The following is a 21,854-nucleotide window of genomic DNA, read 5'->3' on the forward strand; positions in this document are numbered from 1 at the left end:
TTGCAAAACAGGAATCGACTTGGCAACATTGTCGAGGTGGCCAGTAATGCCATCCTTGTCAGACACTTTTAGTCGCCAACATATGAGGAAATCAGACCCAGACTATCCATTTTTGTAGGAATTTGACATCTTCACATCTGGTCAGATATACATTCCAAAAATGAACTGCAAATTTTTCATTCATTTTTCATTCTATTACAAAAATGTACTACCAACTGTTTTCCTCATTTTCATTGATATTTGGCAAAGAACAGCAGCCCATCACAGAAGCTTCCTTTCCAAATATCAGCTTATTTTTAATAATCTTTGACCAACAGAAAAGGCCTTGGGAGTCACAGAAGTCATTCACAACTAGTTTATATAATAAATTCACAATTATTCTCATTTTTATTCAACACAGCTTTTCCCCTTCTCATTTTAATGGTACATTTGTGAAGTCTATAATAGTTTCATCGCAGAGCAGACAGTGAAACTGACGTGAAATCCAGAGGAGCCCAATAAAGACATGAACCAGGCGTCATGGATGGAAGCCAAGCGAGATGACAGGGAGTCAATAAGTGGGGGAAAGAGAAAGAGAGACACAGCCAGAGGTAAAAGAGAGAGAGAGAGAGAGAGAGAGAGAGAGAGAGAGAGAGAGAGAGCAGTCTGTGTGCCAGTAAACAATAACACTGCAATATACAACAATATTAGTCCAACAGCAGGAAGCTCTGGCTCTGAAAACAGTCTGTGAGTGACTGGTGGTGGAAGCTGCATGTACTGTGTGTGTGTGTGTGTGTGGCAGGTGGCAAGAAGAGGCAAAGAGAATACACCAAAAAATGGGAACGGAGGAAAGAAAAGGACAACAAAGACAATAAAAGAGCAGTACTAACTAGAAAGTGAGAAATAAAAAGCTGGAAAATGGAGAGAAATCAGTGGAAAGAGAGAAAGAGAGAGAAAGAATTCCCCTCAGACTTTCTCCTTGACTCCCAGCCAACATATTTACAATCGAGGAAGTCTCTACTAACTCGCTGCTGTGCTCCCTCCTTCTCCTCCACTCCCCTCACCTCCTCTCCTCTCATGCTGGGACACTCCCCACACCCCCTCCCTCCTGAGAAAGTGGGACTCCCTCTCCCTCCCTCCCTCCCTCCTTCTTCTCTCTCTTTCTCTCTTCCATCTGAAGATTTAACACAGAGCAGAGCGGAGCTGGTGGTCACACTTGTGGCCTGGATTGTAGCAGAGAGAGTTAGAGAGAGAGAGCAGCCCTCCTGCAGCCTGTTAGCCCACCACCATGGATGTCAAACTGCTGGCACTGATGGCTCTGCTGGCCGTGGCCACACATGTACCAACCTGCAGCGGTGAGTCCAGGAGAGGGGGCAATTTTTAGTGGTTCAGAGTGACTGTGGTTTGATCATGTTTTAGGGTTTTGACTGATTTTTGGTTGAAGAAATTTAACTACATGAGATGTTTTAGTCTCAAAGATTGGGAAGATAGTTTGTTGCATTTAGTCTGGATGTTGAAGCTTCCATCATTTGGATTATTTGAATCTTGGCTTTGTAGGAATTTTTCTTACATTTCAGGATTCAGTCTATATTAGAAAATCAGGTGAATGTCTTTGAAATGAAGATTCCTTTTTGGCTTCATGTTTTAACTTCTTTTTCATTATCAAAGCTTAACTTTTGCCATTGCTGGTAGTTCCTTGTCAGGTTTTATTCACCTGAATTTTGAGGGTTTGATGGTTGATGAGTTTCATTTGTTGCAGACAAGAAATATAGCTTTTTGACAAAGGCCCTTGTGGCTTTTAAACTCCAGCACTTTAATGCTTTGCTTTTTTTTGTTACATCTCATATTTTTCAGACATGGAAAACTAGTTACCAGATAGTAGACATATATTCCATCCATCATTTATCTGTATTGACTAAATTATTACTGAAGAGCTGAAACAATTTGTCGATTAGTCGATCCACAGAAAATTATTCTGCAACTAATTTGCTTTGCTTAGTTCTCTGTGAAAGCAAATTGAATATCTTTGGATTTTGGATTGTTGGTCACAGAAAAAAAGCAACTTGAAGATATCAGCTTGGAAATTCTGAATTGTGACATTTTATAGGCTAAAACGATCAATGGAGAAAATAATCAGCTGCAGGTTTTTGTAACATTTAAGGGGATTTTTGTTTGTTTTTTTAATGAGAAATAAATTAGGTTGCAAATGTTGTAGTAATATGATAATATGGTAATTATGATATTCAGTATTTTTGACTAAATGGACCACAGGAGGAGAGCAGTTTCCACAGTGACCCTACATTAATCTCCCACATGTTCACTTTGGTAGGAGACAAGCTGGGGTTTTGACTCGCCTGGCCTGCGTTATGCTAAGCTTTTTGTTTTGGCCCCAGTTAAACCCCTGATTGCATATTAAAGAGTTTATGTGTGTATTTGTCTTTTCCCTCTGCTTTCTTTTAATTAGTTTCTAATTAGGGATAAACAATGTGGTGGTGATAGCAGTGGATGCTCGCTTCTGGCTTCGGTGCTGCATGCTGCATAATGATCCCTTAGTTTACATGAGAATAGGCCGTGAATGGGTGTGAATCATTAGGCTGATATTACTGTGGATTTAGCCATTTGTGGCAGGACATTTGGTGTTGCATTATAAACATGCATATCAACAGGAATATGTTGAACCCCAGAAGAAAAGGTCTGTTAGTTACACCAGATGCACTTGATTTGTGTGTTTATCTAGGCAGGAAATGGCTAGGAAAGAATGAGTTGTTGCAATTTGCCAAATTTCTGCAAAATCAGCATCTGCTCAGTGACCTTTTATGATTTATTGACACTCACTGCAGCCTCAATGCAGACGTTTTTCTTTTAAACCATTTTTATGTGATATATGGAGTAATGCATTCTGCAGCATCAAGGCTATTAGGATGGATTCCTAATTTAAAGTTTTATTGCAGGTTTCTCTTTATCTTTTCACTGATATTTTTACAACCGTCATCATTTCTTTGGAAAATATGTAAATTGTAATTTGAAACAAGGAAAATAAGTACAAAACTACAATCAGTTTGTAACAGTGTGTACTTGGAGTTAGTGTGTGTCTGTGGTCCTCTGGGCCCCCAAACGCCTCCATGGAGGCACAGGGGTGATTTGTAATCATTTTAAGAATGTACTTGAGGTGATTTCCACAAAGGCTGTGAATGCCGTCTGAGCCGCAGAGTGCTCTTTCATAAAAGAGGCAAATATTGGAAGTTGAATGTTGAGGACCCTTCTTGATGAGAGTGGCCGGGCTGAATGCTCTGGGAGTGAAAAGCTGAAATTCTGCATGTGTGTGTGTGTGTGTGTATGAGTGAGACACTGGTCAGAAAAGGGCTAATCTCTTTTTAATGAACATGTTGTTCATAGCAATAGCAGGTAAACTTGTGCATTCCCATGCTTTGTAAAGGCTTGTTACAGTAGATCAAACATGCTTTTAATTTGTCCACTGAGTGAAGTGGTGCGTGTAATCACAACTGAAATGAAGTAGAAGCTACTGTGATTGACTTTGGATTTTAATTTATGTTGATGTCAATATTTAAATCCTCATACAAACCAGAATGACCCTCTCTCTGTTTCATGAGCAATGAAACGTTTAAATTGTTTAAAAGAAAATGTAGGCAGTTTACCACATAGCAGTCACTTTATCTACTTCTGAATTATTAAAATAATTACCATGAGCAAAAATACATTTGTGTTTAACAAACCTAAAATGCTTAAATAGGATCAAAATCTTTAGATCCAAATAATTGTTTTGTCAAGTCATCTTGAAGTCTGAGTTCTGCCTTGTTTTACTGATATATAGCAGTTTTTACATAAAAGTAATGCAGAAGTAATGCAGCGTGAGAAAGGGTGTGTGTGCGTGTGTGTGACTGCTCCTCTGTTCACGTAACTATATAAAAACTGTTCCAATTATTTGTAAGTGGGCTGAACAGCTGAAATTACACCTTCTTCCCATAGCACTGAGTTTCCTATGAATGTATTCTACTTGTTTTAACTGCAATTTAACTTGTCTTGTCTTGTAGTTTTATCACTTTTTCTTTCAGTTACATTAGTGCTGATTCGTAATTTTCCTTGTTATGTGTTTGCAGCAAAGCCCATTAGTCTGGTAGAGCGGTGCTGGTGTCGTTCCACCCTCAACACGGTTCCTCAGCGGTCCATCAAAGAGCTCAAGTTCCTCCACACACCCAACTGCCCCTTCCAAGTCATGTAAGTAAATGAGTGTATCCTTTCTGTGGTGATTAACTTGAAGACACTGATTTCCCGATGTGAACGTTTGATGGTCGTTTAAAGGATTTTGCCACTTATGTCGCACTAGTATTTCCTTTAGATTTTGGTGTATTTAGGTGAATTTCAATGGCTGTGTTGGTCAGAGTCTTGAGTGAAATCAAGCTTCTAGTATTCTGCAAAGACCATGGCCTATCTCCATAAGCAAAAGGTTAAAGCACCTGGTCCACCTCTCTGACAACCTGATCTGTGGCTGAACCTTGTTGGGTCCATGCACAGCGCTCGCCTGGACATGATGCCCCCTTGATTACATAGCTGAACACAGGAGCACCTTGTTGTTGAGTTTTATCCATTCACCATGAGGACAAGTAATGTGAAGGCTGTAATGTGACATTTTGACAATAATACCACCTGTGTGGCACTAAACATTTTGATTGACTACAACAGTGCCAGTGGAATCAAGCTAATCTCATCATGTTGGGTATCTTTGCTGTACGAGTGAGTGTGATCTCCCGCCCCAAACATCTTCAAAGTGAGATGCATGATGAAAATAAAAAAGATCTTAAAGAAATACCAAAGGGGTATATATGGGAACACTTTTGCTCCAGAAATCCTTCGGTCGTATAAATATTATCAAATCTTCATTAAATAGCAACAAAATTATTTCTACATATATGAAATAATGCCATTGTAGTCATGGGACTGTTTAAATTGACCAAACACTTCAAAAACAACAATGACAAAAAATATATACACTCACAATATGCACACACACATTGTACAACAGAAGATCTAAGAGCAGTGAGTATCAATAAACTGTTTCACTTCAAAATGCACTGAAATTAGTGAACCATCGATCATCTGTCAGTGAAACAACACCATAAAAATATCATGTATTCATATGCACTATTCTGTTGATTTTATTGCATTTTGCTTGTGTGCCTCAAAATAGGGGCATATTAGGGAGACATTGTTAACTGTAATTTCCTAGTTTATCCAAGCTCTTTTTTTGAGCCCCTGCCTCTTAAAAGGTCAGTTATTGTGCTGATATTCATTTATTTTTAGCTTTCCTTGATTTATAGTCAGTTCTTATAGATAATTCCACAATTTTGAGGTCTGTGTCACATGACATCTAATCCTTCTGACTAAATGCTTCATTATCCTTAATTTTTACATGTACTTTTTTTACTTTTATTTCCCTCACTTTTCACCATTATTGACTTGATTAATGAACTAAATACAATGTAGATAGATTGAGAGTGGATGTGTAAAGTATGGTGTTAATATCCTTCTATTCTTTCCCTAATGAGAGGCCTGAGTTTAAAACAACATGGTCGTCTCAGAAAGAGGAAAGCAGTGACGGCAGAAGGAAGCAATAATTAAGGGTCAAAGTGATTACCTTTGTATTTCTGCTGACCTCCTGTGTTCCCTTATCCACTTTTTTTTTATTTCCCGCTTCTGCCCAGCAACATTGAGAATAATCTGTATATAATGTCCATAGCACCACTTGTAAAATATTTTCATAATACTGCTCTATCCTGCACATACTTTATATCCTGCACTTGCTTATTGCACTTCTGGTTAGACCTAAATTGCATTTCGTTGCCTTGTACTTGTACATGTGTAATGACAATAAAGTTGAATCTAATCTAATCTAATCTAATAATTGTCAGTGGTCTGGAACACATTAACTAAAAAGCCTCATTCATTTGTTTGCAATAGAAAACAGGATGGCAGAAACCTCACAGCCAAAAGGCTAAAAGGCTGTGGGGCTTCTGCCAAAAAGAGAGGGGGCTGGTGACTGTTAGAAGGGGTGAGCGAGTGGCAAAAGGTCAAAGAGGATACACGGCGCTCCGGCCGGGCTGCAAACTCCCTCTAACCTCCTTCCAGAAAACTGCCAGTTGAGTCAAGAAGTCATTCAGACGAGGAGCCCGCAGAGTTGCTCCGATATCTCTATTGAGGCAGATGAAAGAAAGCCAGTAACACTACACCCTCTGTTCCCCCTCCCCCCTGTGTCCCACCCTGCGCCCTCATCCTATCCACCCCCCCCACCCGTCCCTGCATGCTGTTGGTATTAACTTGCTGTGAAGTAATTACTACCTGCTGTTTGTGGAACTCCGGCCCTCAAATTCCAGCCAAGTCAATTAGGGTTTAAGCTCTCAGTTGGTCATCCAGACAAGCAGACAGAAAAACAGGATGATGGGAGACACATCAAAACAACACAGAGCTCCCGAGCGGATGAGCTGGCCACCCCTAATAAAATAAAAGAGGAGGGGAAGAAGGGGACATCCCTGGAGGAGAAGCAAATGCAGATCCAGTTACTGAGCTGTTTGGCCTCCTGACTCATATGTTAGTTTGAGGGATTTGGGGCTGATGCTCCTGAACTGCTCTTTTAAGTTTAGGGGCCATTTGCTTATTTGCTTGTGTGTGTGTGTGTGTGTGTGTGTGTGTGTGTGTGTGTGTGTGTGTGTGTGTGTGTGTGTGTGTGTGCATCTAAATGGGGAGAGGAATAGGGGAGGTGCCATATTAACGGGGTAGCAGGGGCGGAGGAGAGTGTGGGGGTTCAAATTGAATGAGAAAGCAGTGATGAGGGAGCAGTTTGAGGCAGAGAGGAATGTGTTTAATTTGCAGAGTTGTGTGATGGAGAGATGGAGGGAGGAGAAAGAGGAGCAGTGAGGCGAGACACCTCTTAAGTTGTTAACTCTCATACATGACCTTTTGCCACCGAGGTGTGAGATCCACATGTTTGGAGGGGGCGAGACCCCACTGCCTGCCCCATGTTCCCCCCAACAGATCTGAAACTCACCCAGCAGTGTCTGATAACAGAACAAATCCTCTCCTAAATATTTGGCTCAGCTCTCCATCAACAGGTCAGACGTCACTCACAAGAACACACACTCTCTGTGACCACAGAGTTCATCACAGTAGGATCATTCTGAAATCCTGCTTCAGTCTTATAAATACATATAAAGCAAATAATATCCAATGTGATCCAATCAATCAACACAACTGAGTCCAAAGAAAAATGGCAGGTTTTTTAAAAGGGAATCGTTCAGTTTACAAGATACACTTTTGTTTATAGTCTCTTGAAATTGGCTGTCAAAATGTAATCGCTCATTTAAAAAATGATTTCAAAAGTCCATGACATGCCAAATTTTATACATAACACAGTAAAGAATTTTAATGAGCGACACTATTTGAATATATCAAATAGTAATAGAGAACTTAAAAATATGTTTTTTTATTTTGTTTAACCAGGAAAGCCTCACTGAGATTAAAATTATATTTTTCAAGAGTGTTCTGGACAAGATAGGCAGCAGAAACAGATGAACAACATATAACACAAATATGCCACAAATTAGAATGAAACAGAAATTCAAATATACAATCATTGAAAAAAATTCTAATACAATCATTTACAAGAGTTCATTCTATAAAAAACCTAAATAACACCTTAAAACAACCCAATAGTGATATAGAACTTAAACAGGCCTTTTGGGTGTTTTACCATAAATCCAATTGAGATCCTGTAGAAAAGCACTGTCTTCCACACTCATTAAATGCTATTTTTACTTTTGCCTAAACAAATCTGTTAATACCTAGAGCTTTAGCTGTTTTCCAGTGTCCTAAAATAATTGTGGCAGGTATAGTTAATAAATTGTCTGCAACAATGAGTAAAAATGCACATTTCAATGTGTGATGTGAGATGTATCCCCCTAATTAACATAATTTAGGATCCAATATCACTCATGACTTAAACCAAACCAGCCTGACCAAAATGCTTCCCCATACGAACTTTCCATCAAACTATGAGTTAAGAAGTTTTGTGTGCAGCGTAGAGACAGCTTTACAAGCCATACAGTACAGTGTGATCCGCGGTGTGAGCCTCCCCTCCAGCTGTCCCTGAGTGGAAACAGAGAGCTGTGATTTTTCACCGCCGACCGGAGGGTGACAGCCTGTTATGCGCAGTAATCCTCTGGTTTTCAGCTGGGATGTGTTGTAGGATGTGCTGAGGTTTTTAGAGCTTAGCTGAGGTGTTTCTGAGCTCAGCCTTCATAAACCATATCAGATATTATCCTGACACACTGTGTTTGTTTCAACATCAAGGTCCTGTGATTTATTCAACACGAGTCCAACCGTCCAAAGCAGATATTTTTATTTTATGTCATGATATGCACTGACAAAGGAATTTGGGTTCCTTTTTTGGTTAGAAATAGTGCAGGTTAGCTGATGTTAAATTAAGCAGTGTGATTTATTTGCTCTCGACATTAAGGTGACAGCTTGTTAGAAATACTAATCCTCTGGGTTTAACTGGGATGTGTTTCAAGATGTACTGGGGTTTTTGGAGATAAAGTTGAAGTGAGCTTTCATAAAAAATAAATTATATTATTGTGATTTATTAGCCATAAAAAAGATTAAGTTAAAGACATATCTTCAGAGTATTATCTCTTCAACAATATCATGTCCCAAACATATTCAGTATTGTGATCTTTAAAGTTTTCCTGCATTGCAAGAAGCCATTCTTTTCCATTCATTTCAGTTTCAGAGAGTTACTAGAGAAACTTGCTTGAGAAAGGTAACACATCACAGTCAAGATTTGTCACCTTTATTTGAAGTCAAGGTTATGTTTATTGTTGCTTGGTCTTGTGGTTGTGAGCAGGAACGTTCAAGGATACTCAGACACCTGAAGGGGCGCTTTAAAAATGTTCTTACACAGCCATAATGTAACCTTGAAGGTGATAGATAGTTTGTTGTGATATCAAGCAAGTTCCAAGTTTCTACAAGTTGATTCATTGTGTACTGACATGAATTGAAACTTCTGGCTCTGTGGAAGTTGGGAAACCATCTTTGGAACAGAGGTTCTCAAACTGTGATGCATTAGAGCAACTGAGGGAGAGTTGAAGGGGGGGTATGGAGGGAGAGACATCATGCAATAAAGGTACTTTAAAATAATTAGCGCCCAATTGCCGCAATTAGTGTCAAAATTCATACTCCATCTCGGAATCATAACTCTATCAAATCTGAACACACAGATATGATACACACATTTTTAGATTTTGTGTGACTTACACTTTCCAAGCGTATCATCATCTCTGATGTCCATCACTAATACACGTCCATAAATCCGCTTAAAAATCATAGAAAAAAGACACTCCTTATAACCTCAGAACGTGCCTGAGAATCATCACGTTTTTAAGTTTTCTTTAAGTATCAAAGTAATCCAGTGATAGTTGTCAGTACAGACATGGGTACATTGTAAACAGGAACTGCTAATAGTTAATTCGGCATACTTTTCATGGTGCCAATTTGCCAAAAAATATTATTATAAAAATATTACAATGAAAATTATTATACAAATATTATGCTTACATCTCCCGAAGCATTATAGTCGCAGTTCGAAAACTTAGAGCGTGGTTATCCCCTTTATTTACGCTATATAGCACCTTTGAGTGGTAGCTACTGAGCTAAACATGCAAAAACTCCTGTGAGGTAATTTATAAAACAGCCTAGTTCCCTTTTCAAATGTCTGCAGAAAAAGGAAAACTAAATCCACCTGCTCATTCAAGAAAAACCCTAAAATGGAAACAAAGAAAACCAACTAAGGAACTTGAATGAGCTTCTTTAAGGATCCATGTTAATTAAAATGCCAGTCACATTTCCTCGAGGTTACTGAGAGGTCTTGTTACAGTGTGGATGACCACGCAGCTAATACAATAGATATAATCTCTGTACTGTACCAATGCCGGATGTTCGGCTACAAAGGAAGCCCAGAGGTGAAAATACTCTCTAGTACATGTCCTTAAATCTGATTTATTAAATGTGAGTTTGGATTAGACTAAAATACTTTGTTTCCTCTCTATCTCTGCTACTCTTACTTCATGTGAGTATGTTACAGAGTAGAAATTAGAAAAGCAAACATAAGTCTGCATGTTAAAATGGGATAATAACACAAAATAATCACTGTCTTAAGAGTGAAATTCATCCATTCTGGACATTTTAGCAGAAATATCCATAAATGTGGCATCTAATCCCTCAAATTCTTTTTTCTCCCACAGTGCCAAACTGAAGAGCAACAGGGAAGTTTGCATCAACCCGGAGACCAAGTGGCTGCAGCAGTACTTAAAGAACGCCATTAACAAGTAAGAAAAACCCCTCCTCGCTCTCTCTCAGCAGACACAAACATCGCTGACAAAGACAGAAATAAAATACAGCTTTCTTCTCCTCTGAGTTTAGATTTTGCAAAGAAGAAAAAAAACACTTCTAAAAATGGCCAATTCTCTGTTTCCTGCTGACAATTACTCTCTGAAATCGCTGACACGGTTGATGTAAGCAGCTGAGTTATTATCTGTGAATAATTAGCATCAAGTAAGAATAGTGATAAATCTGCCACTGGTTTGTCTGCTTCCTTCTCTCTCATAAGGATGTGTCTGAGACTTCAGCCAAGACTGCAGAAGAGTCAAATGTACATCATGTTTACCCTCTCAGCTCACTCACAGTAGTTAATGCACTTATCATGTGTTTATTGTATTTTTAACATGATTTTTTTTATTCCTAAGAACCATTTTTCACATAATTATCTTCACTAATTGCACAGCAGCGACAGAGTTGCTCCCAGCATTGTGGGTGAAAACTATTCATAGTAAAAACTGCAGCAGCTCATTCAGTTTTTAATGAGCTATGCAGTTAAAATGTGTGCATTCCTCACAAAAAATGTTCCCAACAATGTGAAAACAAACAATAAAGTAATTTCTGAGGATTTACGAGATATTGTTTATTGTGTTAGTAAAGGACCTGCGTGAATACAGATTTTTGTTTTAAATGTAGTTTTATCCTGGGAGTTGACTTCAGTTTTATCACTGTTCATTGAAGCAGGCATGTGGCATAGCAGCAAACAGTCTGTCAGACTATAAAACAATGACTTTTCATATTCTGTCTCCTGTGTCTCAATGCATACTGTATGTAGAGAGCTGAGTATCCATTACACATCCTAACTGTTTACGCCTCATTTTGAGCTTTTTCAGTAAGGTTTTATACACAGCAAAAATGTCAAAATGACTAAAACTGCAGTTACAAGGTTTAGTGTGGGGAACATAGTTAAGTGTGTTAAGTGTGTTGCATTTTGCGCTCATGATAGGAGCCATGAATGAATGAAGTTAGAGTAACTTTAAAAACTCACACTAAAATCCTGTGTTACAAGAGTGCTCTTACATATAAGAGGAATGACCAAGAACGCCTACACATATAAACAATAAAGTGCACTTACAAGTATGTAGTGTGTGTGTGTGTGTGTGTGTGTGTGTGTGTGTGTGTGTGTGTGTGTGTACAGGCTATGTAGAAATGCAGTCAACTGTCTTTACATAAAAGGAAATCACAACTCAAATTCACTTCAAACCTTTTTTATAGAGGGAGGGATGTTTTTTTACAGCATGGCTGTTCTTTGTCAGCGTCACCCTTTTTCATATTCAGTTACAGTTACACATAAATTACATTTATATGCTATGATGTTCACCTATCAAAACTGCTTGCCAACACTTGAGGCCCCTAACATGTCCATGACTCCTCTGCTAAGAACAGCATGCACACTCTTTTCACAAGTGCCTTGCTGCACGTTCAAGTCCCCTATTTGAAAAGATGGATTTCACATGCCAAAGAAAGTGCTGCAACACAAGTTTCCAAATTACGGCGCAATAATAACCTTTACCCTTCGTAACCTTCGAACATCTACCTTGAACCTCGTCAGTCATGCAGACTTTGTGGTGTGTTCATTAATGCCCATTGAAAATTTCTGTTCTTCTGGCAAACGTTCTTTAAACCTAAAGAACTTTAATTTGAGTCCAGTTAACAAGATTTACAAAGATACCAATAATGATATATGTCATGCTGAAGTAGAAGGAAATGTGTATGCAAATGTGCAGAAACCATATAACATTTTCCATTTGATGTAACGTAGCCACCGAAAACTGGGATTGCAGATCAAATATTTCAGTTATTACAATTAAAGAGCCAAAACAAGAAGATACAACAAGGTGAAAAAAGGTTGTATTTAATTCTGGAGCTATTTAAGGGGAAAGTTAGTGTAAATATTGGCAACATAAAGGTTCACGTGTTTAATTAAATGCTAGTAGTTGGCTAGACTAACCATCGTCCACTGACATTTGCTTTTTAAACTGCAGGCTATCCATGTTTGTATATCATTCATCATTAGACTTGATTTGATTTTATAACAACATATTCAGTGAATCCAGTGGCGCCATTTCCTTGTACAGATTTTCCCATCTGGTCCAGCAAACAATAGAAACGGTGACCATCTTTTCTGGCTCTTTTCAGTCTAATCGATAACTTATCCTTCTGAATCTCTCTCCAGGGTGAAGAAATCCAGAAGACGCAATAACAAGAAAAACTAAACACAAGGGAAGACATGTATGTTGTCAGACCTGGCATCCCTGGGTCGAACCTGTATACCTCCCTGTCACTGCTATGGATGTATGTAAACACGCTGTATGTACCTGTCCACCTCTCTGGGCCGCTTGCAGAACCAGCACTTCACCGTCAAACCGTGCCGTCCCCAACACCGCCACCGATCCCTCTGGACACCCATGCAGTCACCTCCAACTCTCCATGTTAGCACCAAGTGCTATTATACCTTGGAATGATGGGACGCATGCTGATGTCAGATATATGTATGTGAATGCTGGGTGATTGGCACAAGAGAGAGAGAGTGTGTGTGTGTGTGAACTAACTCTGTGTGTCTGCATATAGTATTTTTTTACTTCACACAGCTATAAAGGAACAATTTGAGCTTTCTGTCTCACACAAGGCTTTGTGGGTAATGCTACCTTCACTTCCTGTCATATTAACTCTAAATACGAGCTGTATTTACATTCACGAAGTTTTTTGAATCGTGAATCATGAGCCTCTTAGGAAGACTTTGTTGGCAGGTTCTGTCTAAATGTCCAATGCCCAAATGTGGTTTGGCAAACTGAAGAAATGTATCATTCACAAACGGTAAAATCTAAAGGGAATACACTTACTTCCACTGGTTTTTGAAAAGAGTCTACTTTACATTCATTAAAAATATTTGGGATGGTGATGTTAAAGACTTCTTCAGACTTCTGATATGAGGTGAATCTGGCATTACTCCAGGACTGAGGGGTCATGGGACAGACACAGAGAGGCTGGCCAATGGGGTCACAAGCAGTGACCAATCAGGGCAGGCCATGCTACAACAATATCTTGAATTGTCTTCAAGCTTGCTCCACCATCAGGAACAAAACAGATGGGCGCTCACACACACTGCTAAGAAACAAGCACTGATTTTATGGTGCTATATATTCAGTATAAAGGCTCAGAGCCATTGACATAATTCAATTTCACTGTTTATTTTATGCAAGATTTAAGATGGGATGTTGTAACTTTTATGTCTTATATGAAACACAATTATGTTTTTACCAGAGAATATTTAAAGCGCTGTTGTTAGAGTCTGATATGAAAAATTAAATGGAAAGATGATGTTATGTCATCCTCATACAGCGGTTCGTAGATATGTTACGAAAAGTAATGCACCATTTTTGTGCATAATCCTACCAATGTCCAGCAACAGGTGTACCGGACCTTAGTTGTTATTATTGTCATAATAAACACACGGTTAACGTTGTGAAATGGTCATTGTTTGGTTAGGTTTAAGCACCAAAACTACTTGGTTAGGTTTAGGAAAAGCTCATGGTTACGGTTAAAATAAGTAAGTTATGTTAATAACTCACAGTAAGTAAGTCACGTGTCATAAACACGTAAGTCATGTGAAGTAAACCACATAATGATAAATGTAACTGCCTCGTGGCTCCCTATTACGTGGGTTATATACAAATTATAGTGCATTACTTTTCGTTGGTATAACTACAAAAAGTGTATGAGTACAGCCTAGTCAAGGCCATACTGTACTGATAAATACTATAAAGAAGTGAAATAAATCACTTATCAATGCAACTTTTTTGTTGATTGAACATATCAGTAAACAGAGACCAAATATTTATACAGTAAAACATGCAACATGAAGAAACCTGTGAACCTCAAAAATCATGACTTTCTATATCATTTATTGTTAGAAAAAGGTAGAAGATCATTATAATTCTTAATTTTGTACACCTCATCAAAGGGAGTAGGTAAATGTATAACAGAGCAATTCAGCTGCAGTGTTTTCATACCAACACCTGTCCTTGGTAGGAATGAAAAGCTAATAAGTTGTCACAAAAAACAGCAGAATTACAAATGTTACAAAGGGAAAGTTCACGGTGGCAAAAAGTTTTTAATTATCCTTTTTACATATATATATATATATTTGAGCCACTTTATTATCAGATGTGTCTTTTAAATGTAATTGTTTATTTTTACATTGTGTATAATCTTACTAAACACTTTTTTAATAATACAATGTACAGTAGGCAGTAGCTACTAAATGAAGGCTAGTCCATAAAATGCAAGAAGCAGTATTAAACTTCGTTTTTAAGGTTTCATGCAATATTTCACATATATGTAATGGTTTGTTTGCAAATATGTTATACACAGTATGCAACACATTCCTTTTCCATGGAATAATATGCTAATTTTTATAATTTTTTTACAATGTCTATAAAAAAAAATCAGCCAAACAAATCAAATATTGTCCTCCTGGTTTGTTGTTCTCTCCACACTGTTTCCTTACCAACCAATCTGAGACAAAACATGGGTGAACTGAATGAAATCTGTGAAGTCCAACACACAGTGATTGAAAACAAAAGCTGCTGTCATTGTGTTACATGAGTCAGGAAACTATTCAGCTCAGCCCACCAGTCGTCCCCGTCGAACACTTGATTCGGTTTTTTTTTAGAGTTTTACTGAGGTTGATGTATGATGTGTCAATAGAATCACTGAGCTGAAACTGAACAAAACCTTTGCGTTGAGATCCAAGCGACTAACATGTGCTTTCAATCTGGACACTCCCAGCACCCCACGGGCATTCTTTGTTTTTTCAATCTCACAACTGCTGCCATGTCACAGAATTAGAGCCCACTTTCCCCCCTAAAACTGTAATGGAAGTCCTGGTGGTTGTGGTCATTGTTAAGGTCTTTGTTGTGTTTTGTTTTACATGGTCTATTTGCTGAGTGCCTGCTTACAGATGATAATCATATTAATTTGCAGCTAATGGTGCAATAATCCTGTAAGTGTAATTAATTTCCCATTCATGTAATAGAAGTTAATGGACATTAATTTTATATTATTATACTAATTTGTTTAAACACATTGCTAAATAAGATAAAATGTTCCAGTTTCCAAATGGACTGATATGCAATGATAAATGTCTAATTTCATTCATTTTGTAAATTCATTACAAATTAGTTAGTTACTTAACTTCTCCCTAGAGTCACATCTAGGGAGAAGATTGTTTTTACTTCTGTAAACTTTCTAATGTACGTATGATGTGATAATTATCTCAATAACCGGAAAAAGATATTGCATTACCTGTGGTAAAACTTTATTAACCTGTTAGCAGCATTTGTTTCATTATTGATTTATGTTAATGAGATGCACGTAATAACAGGTAATTAGTATTAATCAGACTTTAAGTGTGTCCCTGTGGAAACATTTAACATTTTAGACAAATATATATATACTCCTTTATCATTGTGCAAATAGAGCTTTTACAGAAAGTTTTTGTGTGTATTATTTGGACCAAATACACATTCAGGTTCACTTTTACTCACAATTAGCGTGATAATAAATTAATCAAAGAGGGTGCATGTGTTCTACTTTGGACCCCGAGACAATGTGAAATAACTTTATTTCTTTTGAGGCAGCTTCTGACACATATTCTTTACATTAGTTAGATGTATTAGAGTATTACCCTCTGTATTGTCACTGTTTATAAACCAAGAGGCAGAATTTTGATACACTAGCCCTTTTTTCAATAAAGTCATGTGACATAAAAATCAGTTATACGTGTCTGTATTTTATCTGTCAAAAAACAGTGTTTATTTGTATATCTCATTGATTTAAAGCTGCATTAAGTGATTTCTGACCATTAGGGGGCAGAGAGGTTTCATATCAAACATACAGAAAAACATCGCAGATAGACTATCGGCTTATCAAGTTGTTATGGCTGGCCTGTTAGCAAGCAAATGCCTACTTACACATCCAGGAGACATGGAGCAACATTGGAGTCGAGGTTCTGCCCACCTGACTGAAGCTCAGTATTCACTTTCCTTTGCATTTTAACTTGTTCCTTCAATTCCTAAGAAAAATATCTGGGTCTTTAGTTTGTTAGATGATGTTTGACTTTCTTCACCAGTGACTGGTTTATTTTGGCTCTCTGTACTCAGTCCGTAAACCGTCTACAGTTTTGTACGGGGGTGTTGGTAAGAGCCATGAGACACACAGTCTATGTGGTCACCCGGTCTCCTCGAAATTATATTTACTGTATATATGTATAAACGTTATATATACATTATCCGCTTGTAGCAGCTACAGCATGATAAATGTTTTTATGGTTATTTTAGGCACTTAAAGCACTTGGTTACGTTGCAGGAAAGATCATGGTCTTGATCAAATACTGAAAATGTCTAAAAGTGACTTAAAGCACAGATGATGCAGTTTTGAAGTGAAAAATGCCTAGCAGAAGTGCTGAGAAATGTCTCTCTTTCAATAACTGTGGCTGCACCACACCTCAGACAGGTGGGATAAGTTGTACTACAGACCATGCAACCTCTTTTTCCATAGACAGAAACAAATCACAAGAGAGCAGACTTCCTGCTGCAGGTTCTCCAAAATAAACCAGTTCAAACTAAAAAGCATCACCAGGCCAAAACTTCACGCTAACAGTCTTGCCTCAACCTCAATGAATAATTCAACAGGACTATCACTTGACATTTTCCACCTTAGAACTGAAACCTATTCAGCAAATCTTTTTCCAGTAAAGAAGTGAAGTTTAAAGGTACATATAATGCCCATTAACATCCCTGTCTGATATTTTAACACCTGGGGTTTCAAAAGTATTAATTTGTGTTGGTTCATTACTCGTCCTCAGCACCAGGGAGCCCATGTAGTTTTATAAAGCTGTCAGCTCTAATAAAGTGGAAACATGTAGAGCGGATTCATTTCATGGTACAGCTCTTACCTCTGACCTGTGTGTAGATATATAGGAGGAACATGAGACATGGTTTGGACATGGACCAAGCAGTTTGGAGGTTGAGAGTTGCATGTTTGGGCCTTTTGGGCACATTCAGAAATGATTATGGGATTTCTATACTGTGCTTACTCAGCTGAGACCCAGACATGATGGAGGTGGCTGACATATGTACAGAATGTTTATTAAGATGTATTTTCACTGACACATTGCTCTGATCCAGTTCAGCCGAGGAATTTAGAGGTTTTTACAACAAGAGAGAGGCCTCAGATCAGTGTGTGAAATATTCTTAATAAAACTAGATAAAACATTACAAGCCAGTTGTGACTAATAAAATATAGTCCAGTGGGCTAATTAGAGTCTGAATCAGACATAGACTTTCCAACTGAGGACAATAAAAGCACAGATTGATGAAGAGACATATCAACAGATGAAGCAGCAGAGTAAATGTTGACACAAATGGTACAGGAAAACTGGACCGCACATACAGTTCAAAGGGACAGCGAAGGATGTATGATGAAGTGCATGCTACACACTTATTATACTACACAGTATAGGTCATGCTGTGTGTGCTCTCAGTCAGCATAATATTATGCTACCATGCAAACTGTATATAAGGTCCAAAGATGATACAGGAACTCTTTGGCTTATCAGTAACATGATGCAGAATATTCATATGGCTGAGTGAGTTATAACAAAAGTTGGTATATTCTAGCAACAGTCTACAGTCATGCTAGCAGCTCTATGAGGCTGTACTTAGGCACAGCTGTGCTTTGAGCTAAATGCTAACATTGGCATGCTAACATGCTCACACTGACAATGCTAACTTGCTGATGTTTAGCAGGTATAATGTTTACCATATTCAACATCTTAGTTTAGCTAAAATTAGCTCATTAGCACTAAACACAAAGTACAGCTGAGGCTGATGGGAATATGCCATTAGTTTTGCAGGTATTTTGTCATTTGGTGCTACATGGAAAGTTAAAATGTCAACCTCATGGTGGCACAAGGAGAAAAGTCAGAGGATCACCAAAGTTAGTAGGATTCATCCTCTGGGGACCATGTATGTCTGTACAAACTTTCATGGTAATCCATCCAACAGTTGTTGAGATATTTCAGTGTGGACCAAAGTGGTGGACTGACCAACCGATATTGCCATTTCTGGTGTCGTGCTGTTAACATGGCTAAAGATAAAAGTGATCTGTGAATAAATAACATCGTTCCGAATCTGACTCCTTTTGAGATCTGTCTATTTGCTGCAAATGGTTTCAGTTTCACAGGCTGCATTGATTAGTTTCGATGTTTATCAGATCTGACTAACAAATGGAAAGGGGACATTTCAAAGATATAGGTGGTAGTTTGGCAGAACACTGTGAAAATGCATAATCTCTGCAGGTTTTGTAAAAAAATGTCCTGATTTTTATGTCACATAAGGGACAATTGAATGGAAATTAGAAACAGTAATTCACCTTTTTGGTTCTTACTTCAAAGTTTTCCATTATAGATCCACAGTCAAGGAATGACAAAATTTCTAACTGGGTGACTTTACACTTTACACTCTACTGTTTGCTTTTGACATTTTTGATTTTGTTTGATTATGTTCAATGGTCAACTAAACCTAAAATGTAAAGAGATATTTTCTGTGAATCTCCTCTCATCTTGAATCAAGAAGTAACCACATGAAAACAACACTGCTTCGCTCAGCACACAGCAGCCTTCAACTCAAATCACCTGAGACAGAGAACATAACCAGGTTGGACAACAAATTGCCCGGCTGATTTGGTCTTGGAGTTTGTGGGTAATCCGGTGTGATTTGAGGCTCTCAACTGTACATCTTTGAACAACTTAATACCCAGCCAGCTGAATGGAAGTTAATAGGAAACATGTTGGCTGCAAAACCACACAGGGCAGTGTGTGTGTATATGTATGTTTGTGTGTGTGATAGGGGTCGTGACAGTGAAGGATGTCAGTTCACAATCTGAGTATAATTCCTTTGGTTTCCTAAAGAAAGTCACTGCATGAAAAGAAAGCCAGGGGAAGGAGACGCTAACATGATGTTTCCTGTTCGGGATATGTGAACATGGACCTGGTGCTGAAAGATCAAGTGAACATACACACACGCATACACACACACACACCACTAAAGAAAGACTAAAAACCCTCAAAAGCATACAGGAATGTGTCGTCAACCATTTGGTATGGTTGCTGACTTTATGCTTAAAAGGAAAGTGTAAACACACACATAGAAGCAAGCATGCACATACCTTCGCAAGCAGACACAAGTACATTAAGTTGCGACTCTCAAAATATGAAGATACAAATTTACGTGTAATGTGAACTGAAAGTGCCCGTCGAGTACAGGTGGATAATCTGAAAACTGCAACAAGAAAAATAAGCTTATATGGTATTTTGGTGGAAACTGTAACTCTATCAACAAGCCTGTGGAAATGCTTTTGTTAGTCTAATTGTACTTTCGCTAAACCTCTCCCCCAAACAGCAGTTGTCCAATCATAGCTTAGCAACTGTAACTAGGCATGGCAGGCCTGTCAAGCTTGGATTCAGATAAAAAATACAAAATATAATCAACAAATATATTATGATGTATTATTATGGATAAAGATAAGACTTTATTGATCCCTTGGAGAAATTTACAAGCTACCCTGCACTATATATAGTAAAAGATTTGCCCCACCTTTACTAGCTGCCATTCTGCATAATGAGTGCTTTTTGTACTTTAAGCATATTTTGATGCTAATACTTTTGTAATTTTACAAAGTAAAATTTTTAATGCAGGACTTTTACTTGTAACAATACTTTCACTGCAATGTTACTACTTTTACTTAAGTAAAACATCTGAGGACTGAGTTGCCACCACTGGTTAAAGCACCAGTTTACTGATATGAGATCATTATTACATCACAATTTTAGCTATACAGCTGTGGAGGCTGCAATCATGTCAAATTTTAATTAAGCACTGGTCAGTGCCGGCTGTGAATACAGACTGAAGTATATGAAGCACACCTGATTAACCTCACCTAGGAGTTGACCACTCTGTGATCCCTTCAGCAACATGTGCTTGAGTCCCTCATCTCTCTGACTGTGTGGTGACCCCTTCCACAGACATGCAAGCCCTAGTTACCCCCCACAGATGTTCAACCCCAGGCCTAAACACACAGACTATCAACAATCGGCATCAACAAACACAGGCTCAAAAAGACAGACGAGGTTTGAGCTGCCATCAGTGATCACTCTTTTCATTAAAAAGAGGACAGAGACAAAGGCAGTGCCATTGTAGAGGGAGAGCAATAAGGACGACAGAGTTCACAATTCCAGCCGTCACAGAAACCACATATCCCACAAGACACTTCTTCTCTATCAAGCCAACAGGCACTAGCGTAAACAGCTCTGGGGGTTTTGGAATGTCCTCAGATCCATCATGGCCGAGCGTTCAGTGTTTCCCTAACCTTACAGCGGAGAAAAGGGTCAAGGGTAACACTATTGGAAACAGGTTGGTCACTGTTTCCACACAGGCACATCCCATATGTTTGAATAAGAGACAGCGCAGAGCGGGGGGGGAGTAGAGAAAAAGAGATGAATATCATCATTTATCAGCAATGAGTCCCAATTGTTCCATAGCAGAGAAAAGGATGTAATACATCTTTGTTTATTAGCATTTTCTGAAAAAAGTCTGAGAGAGAGAGAAAAAAGGGGATGTCATTATTCACGGCTCATTTTGGAAGACATCACGTACAAAAGATTTGCAATGATCCCCATTTAATGAGTCATTCCACTGTGATGCAGGACCAAGCGGACTGTGTCTTTGTTGCTTGGTTATCAGAATCCTCTGCTGGCATTTAACAGACAAGCATCATTAACTTAGCGGAGAGTTGACTTCCCAGCTATTTCCTTTTGTGAGGCAGGCATGCCCTGCAGGCAATTACTACTGAACCTCTCTGATTCCACTGTAAAAGTTGACATACAGTTAAGCTATTTATTCACTATATAAGGTGCAACCAGAAGGATTTTGATAATTCCACATAACAAAATAATCATAATATGCAATGTTTTAATAGAGTTGCTAATGAATACAAAAAAAACATTAATAGTTCAAGCATGTAAAACTCATATAACAAAGTAGGAATTGTTATCTATTATGTAACAACCGACAAGTACTAAATATTACCAGTTGAATGTAACTAAGTGCATTTACTGAAGTGTTTTTGTGCTTGAGTATTTCCATTTAATGCAACTTTGTACTCACAGAGAGGGGATGACATGCAGCAAAGGGCCCGGGCCGGACTCCAATCTGGGCTGCTGCGGTAAGGACTCAGCCTGGTAGGTGCTGTACCAGGTAAGCTACCGGGGCGCCTTAAGTGACTTTTTTAATACAGGACTTGTACTTGCCACTTTTACTTTTAAAAAGGATCTGAATACTTGTGAAATTATGACTAACACTCCAGCATAA

General features: G+C 38.3%; 1 protein-coding gene across 1 annotated transcript; it reads left to right on the forward strand.

Annotated features, from left to right (window-relative positions):
• The first annotated feature begins 1,144 nt into the window (after positions 1-1,144).
• On the forward strand, positions 1,145-16,199 carry cxcl12b (chemokine (C-X-C motif) ligand 12b (stromal cell-derived factor 1)). The gene is made up of 4 exons (XM_044191722.1): positions 1,145-1,334; positions 4,098-4,215; positions 10,290-10,373; positions 12,599-16,199. The coding sequence occupies exons 1-4, from the start codon at positions 1,268-1,270 to the stop codon at positions 12,636-12,638; spliced, it is 309 nt and encodes a 102-aa protein (XP_044047657.1). The 5' UTR covers positions 1,145-1,267; the 3' UTR covers positions 12,639-16,199.
• The last annotated feature ends 5,655 nt before the right edge of the window (positions 16,200-21,854 follow it).

The sequence above is a fragment of the Siniperca chuatsi genome, linkage group LG3 (genome assembly GCF_020085105.1).
Source record: "Siniperca chuatsi isolate FFG_IHB_CAS linkage group LG3, ASM2008510v1, whole genome shotgun sequence".
NCBI classification, from domain to species: Eukaryota; Metazoa; Chordata; class Actinopteri; order Centrarchiformes; family Sinipercidae; genus Siniperca; species Siniperca chuatsi.

Excerpts from the sequence above, each read along its gene's own strand:
- cxcl12b (XM_044191722.1), top strand. The coding sequence starts at position 1,268 with ATGGATGTCAAACTGCTGGCACTGATGGCTCTGCTGGCCGTGGCCACA. Across the intron at positions 1,335-4,097 it reads ACATGTACCAACCTGCAGCG|CAAAGCCCATTAGTCTGGTA; the intron begins GTGAGTCCAGGA and ends ATGTGTTTGCAG. Across the intron at positions 4,216-10,289 it reads AACTGCCCCTTCCAAGTCAT|TGCCAAACTGAAGAGCAACA; the intron begins GTAAGTAAATGA and ends TTTCTCCCACAG.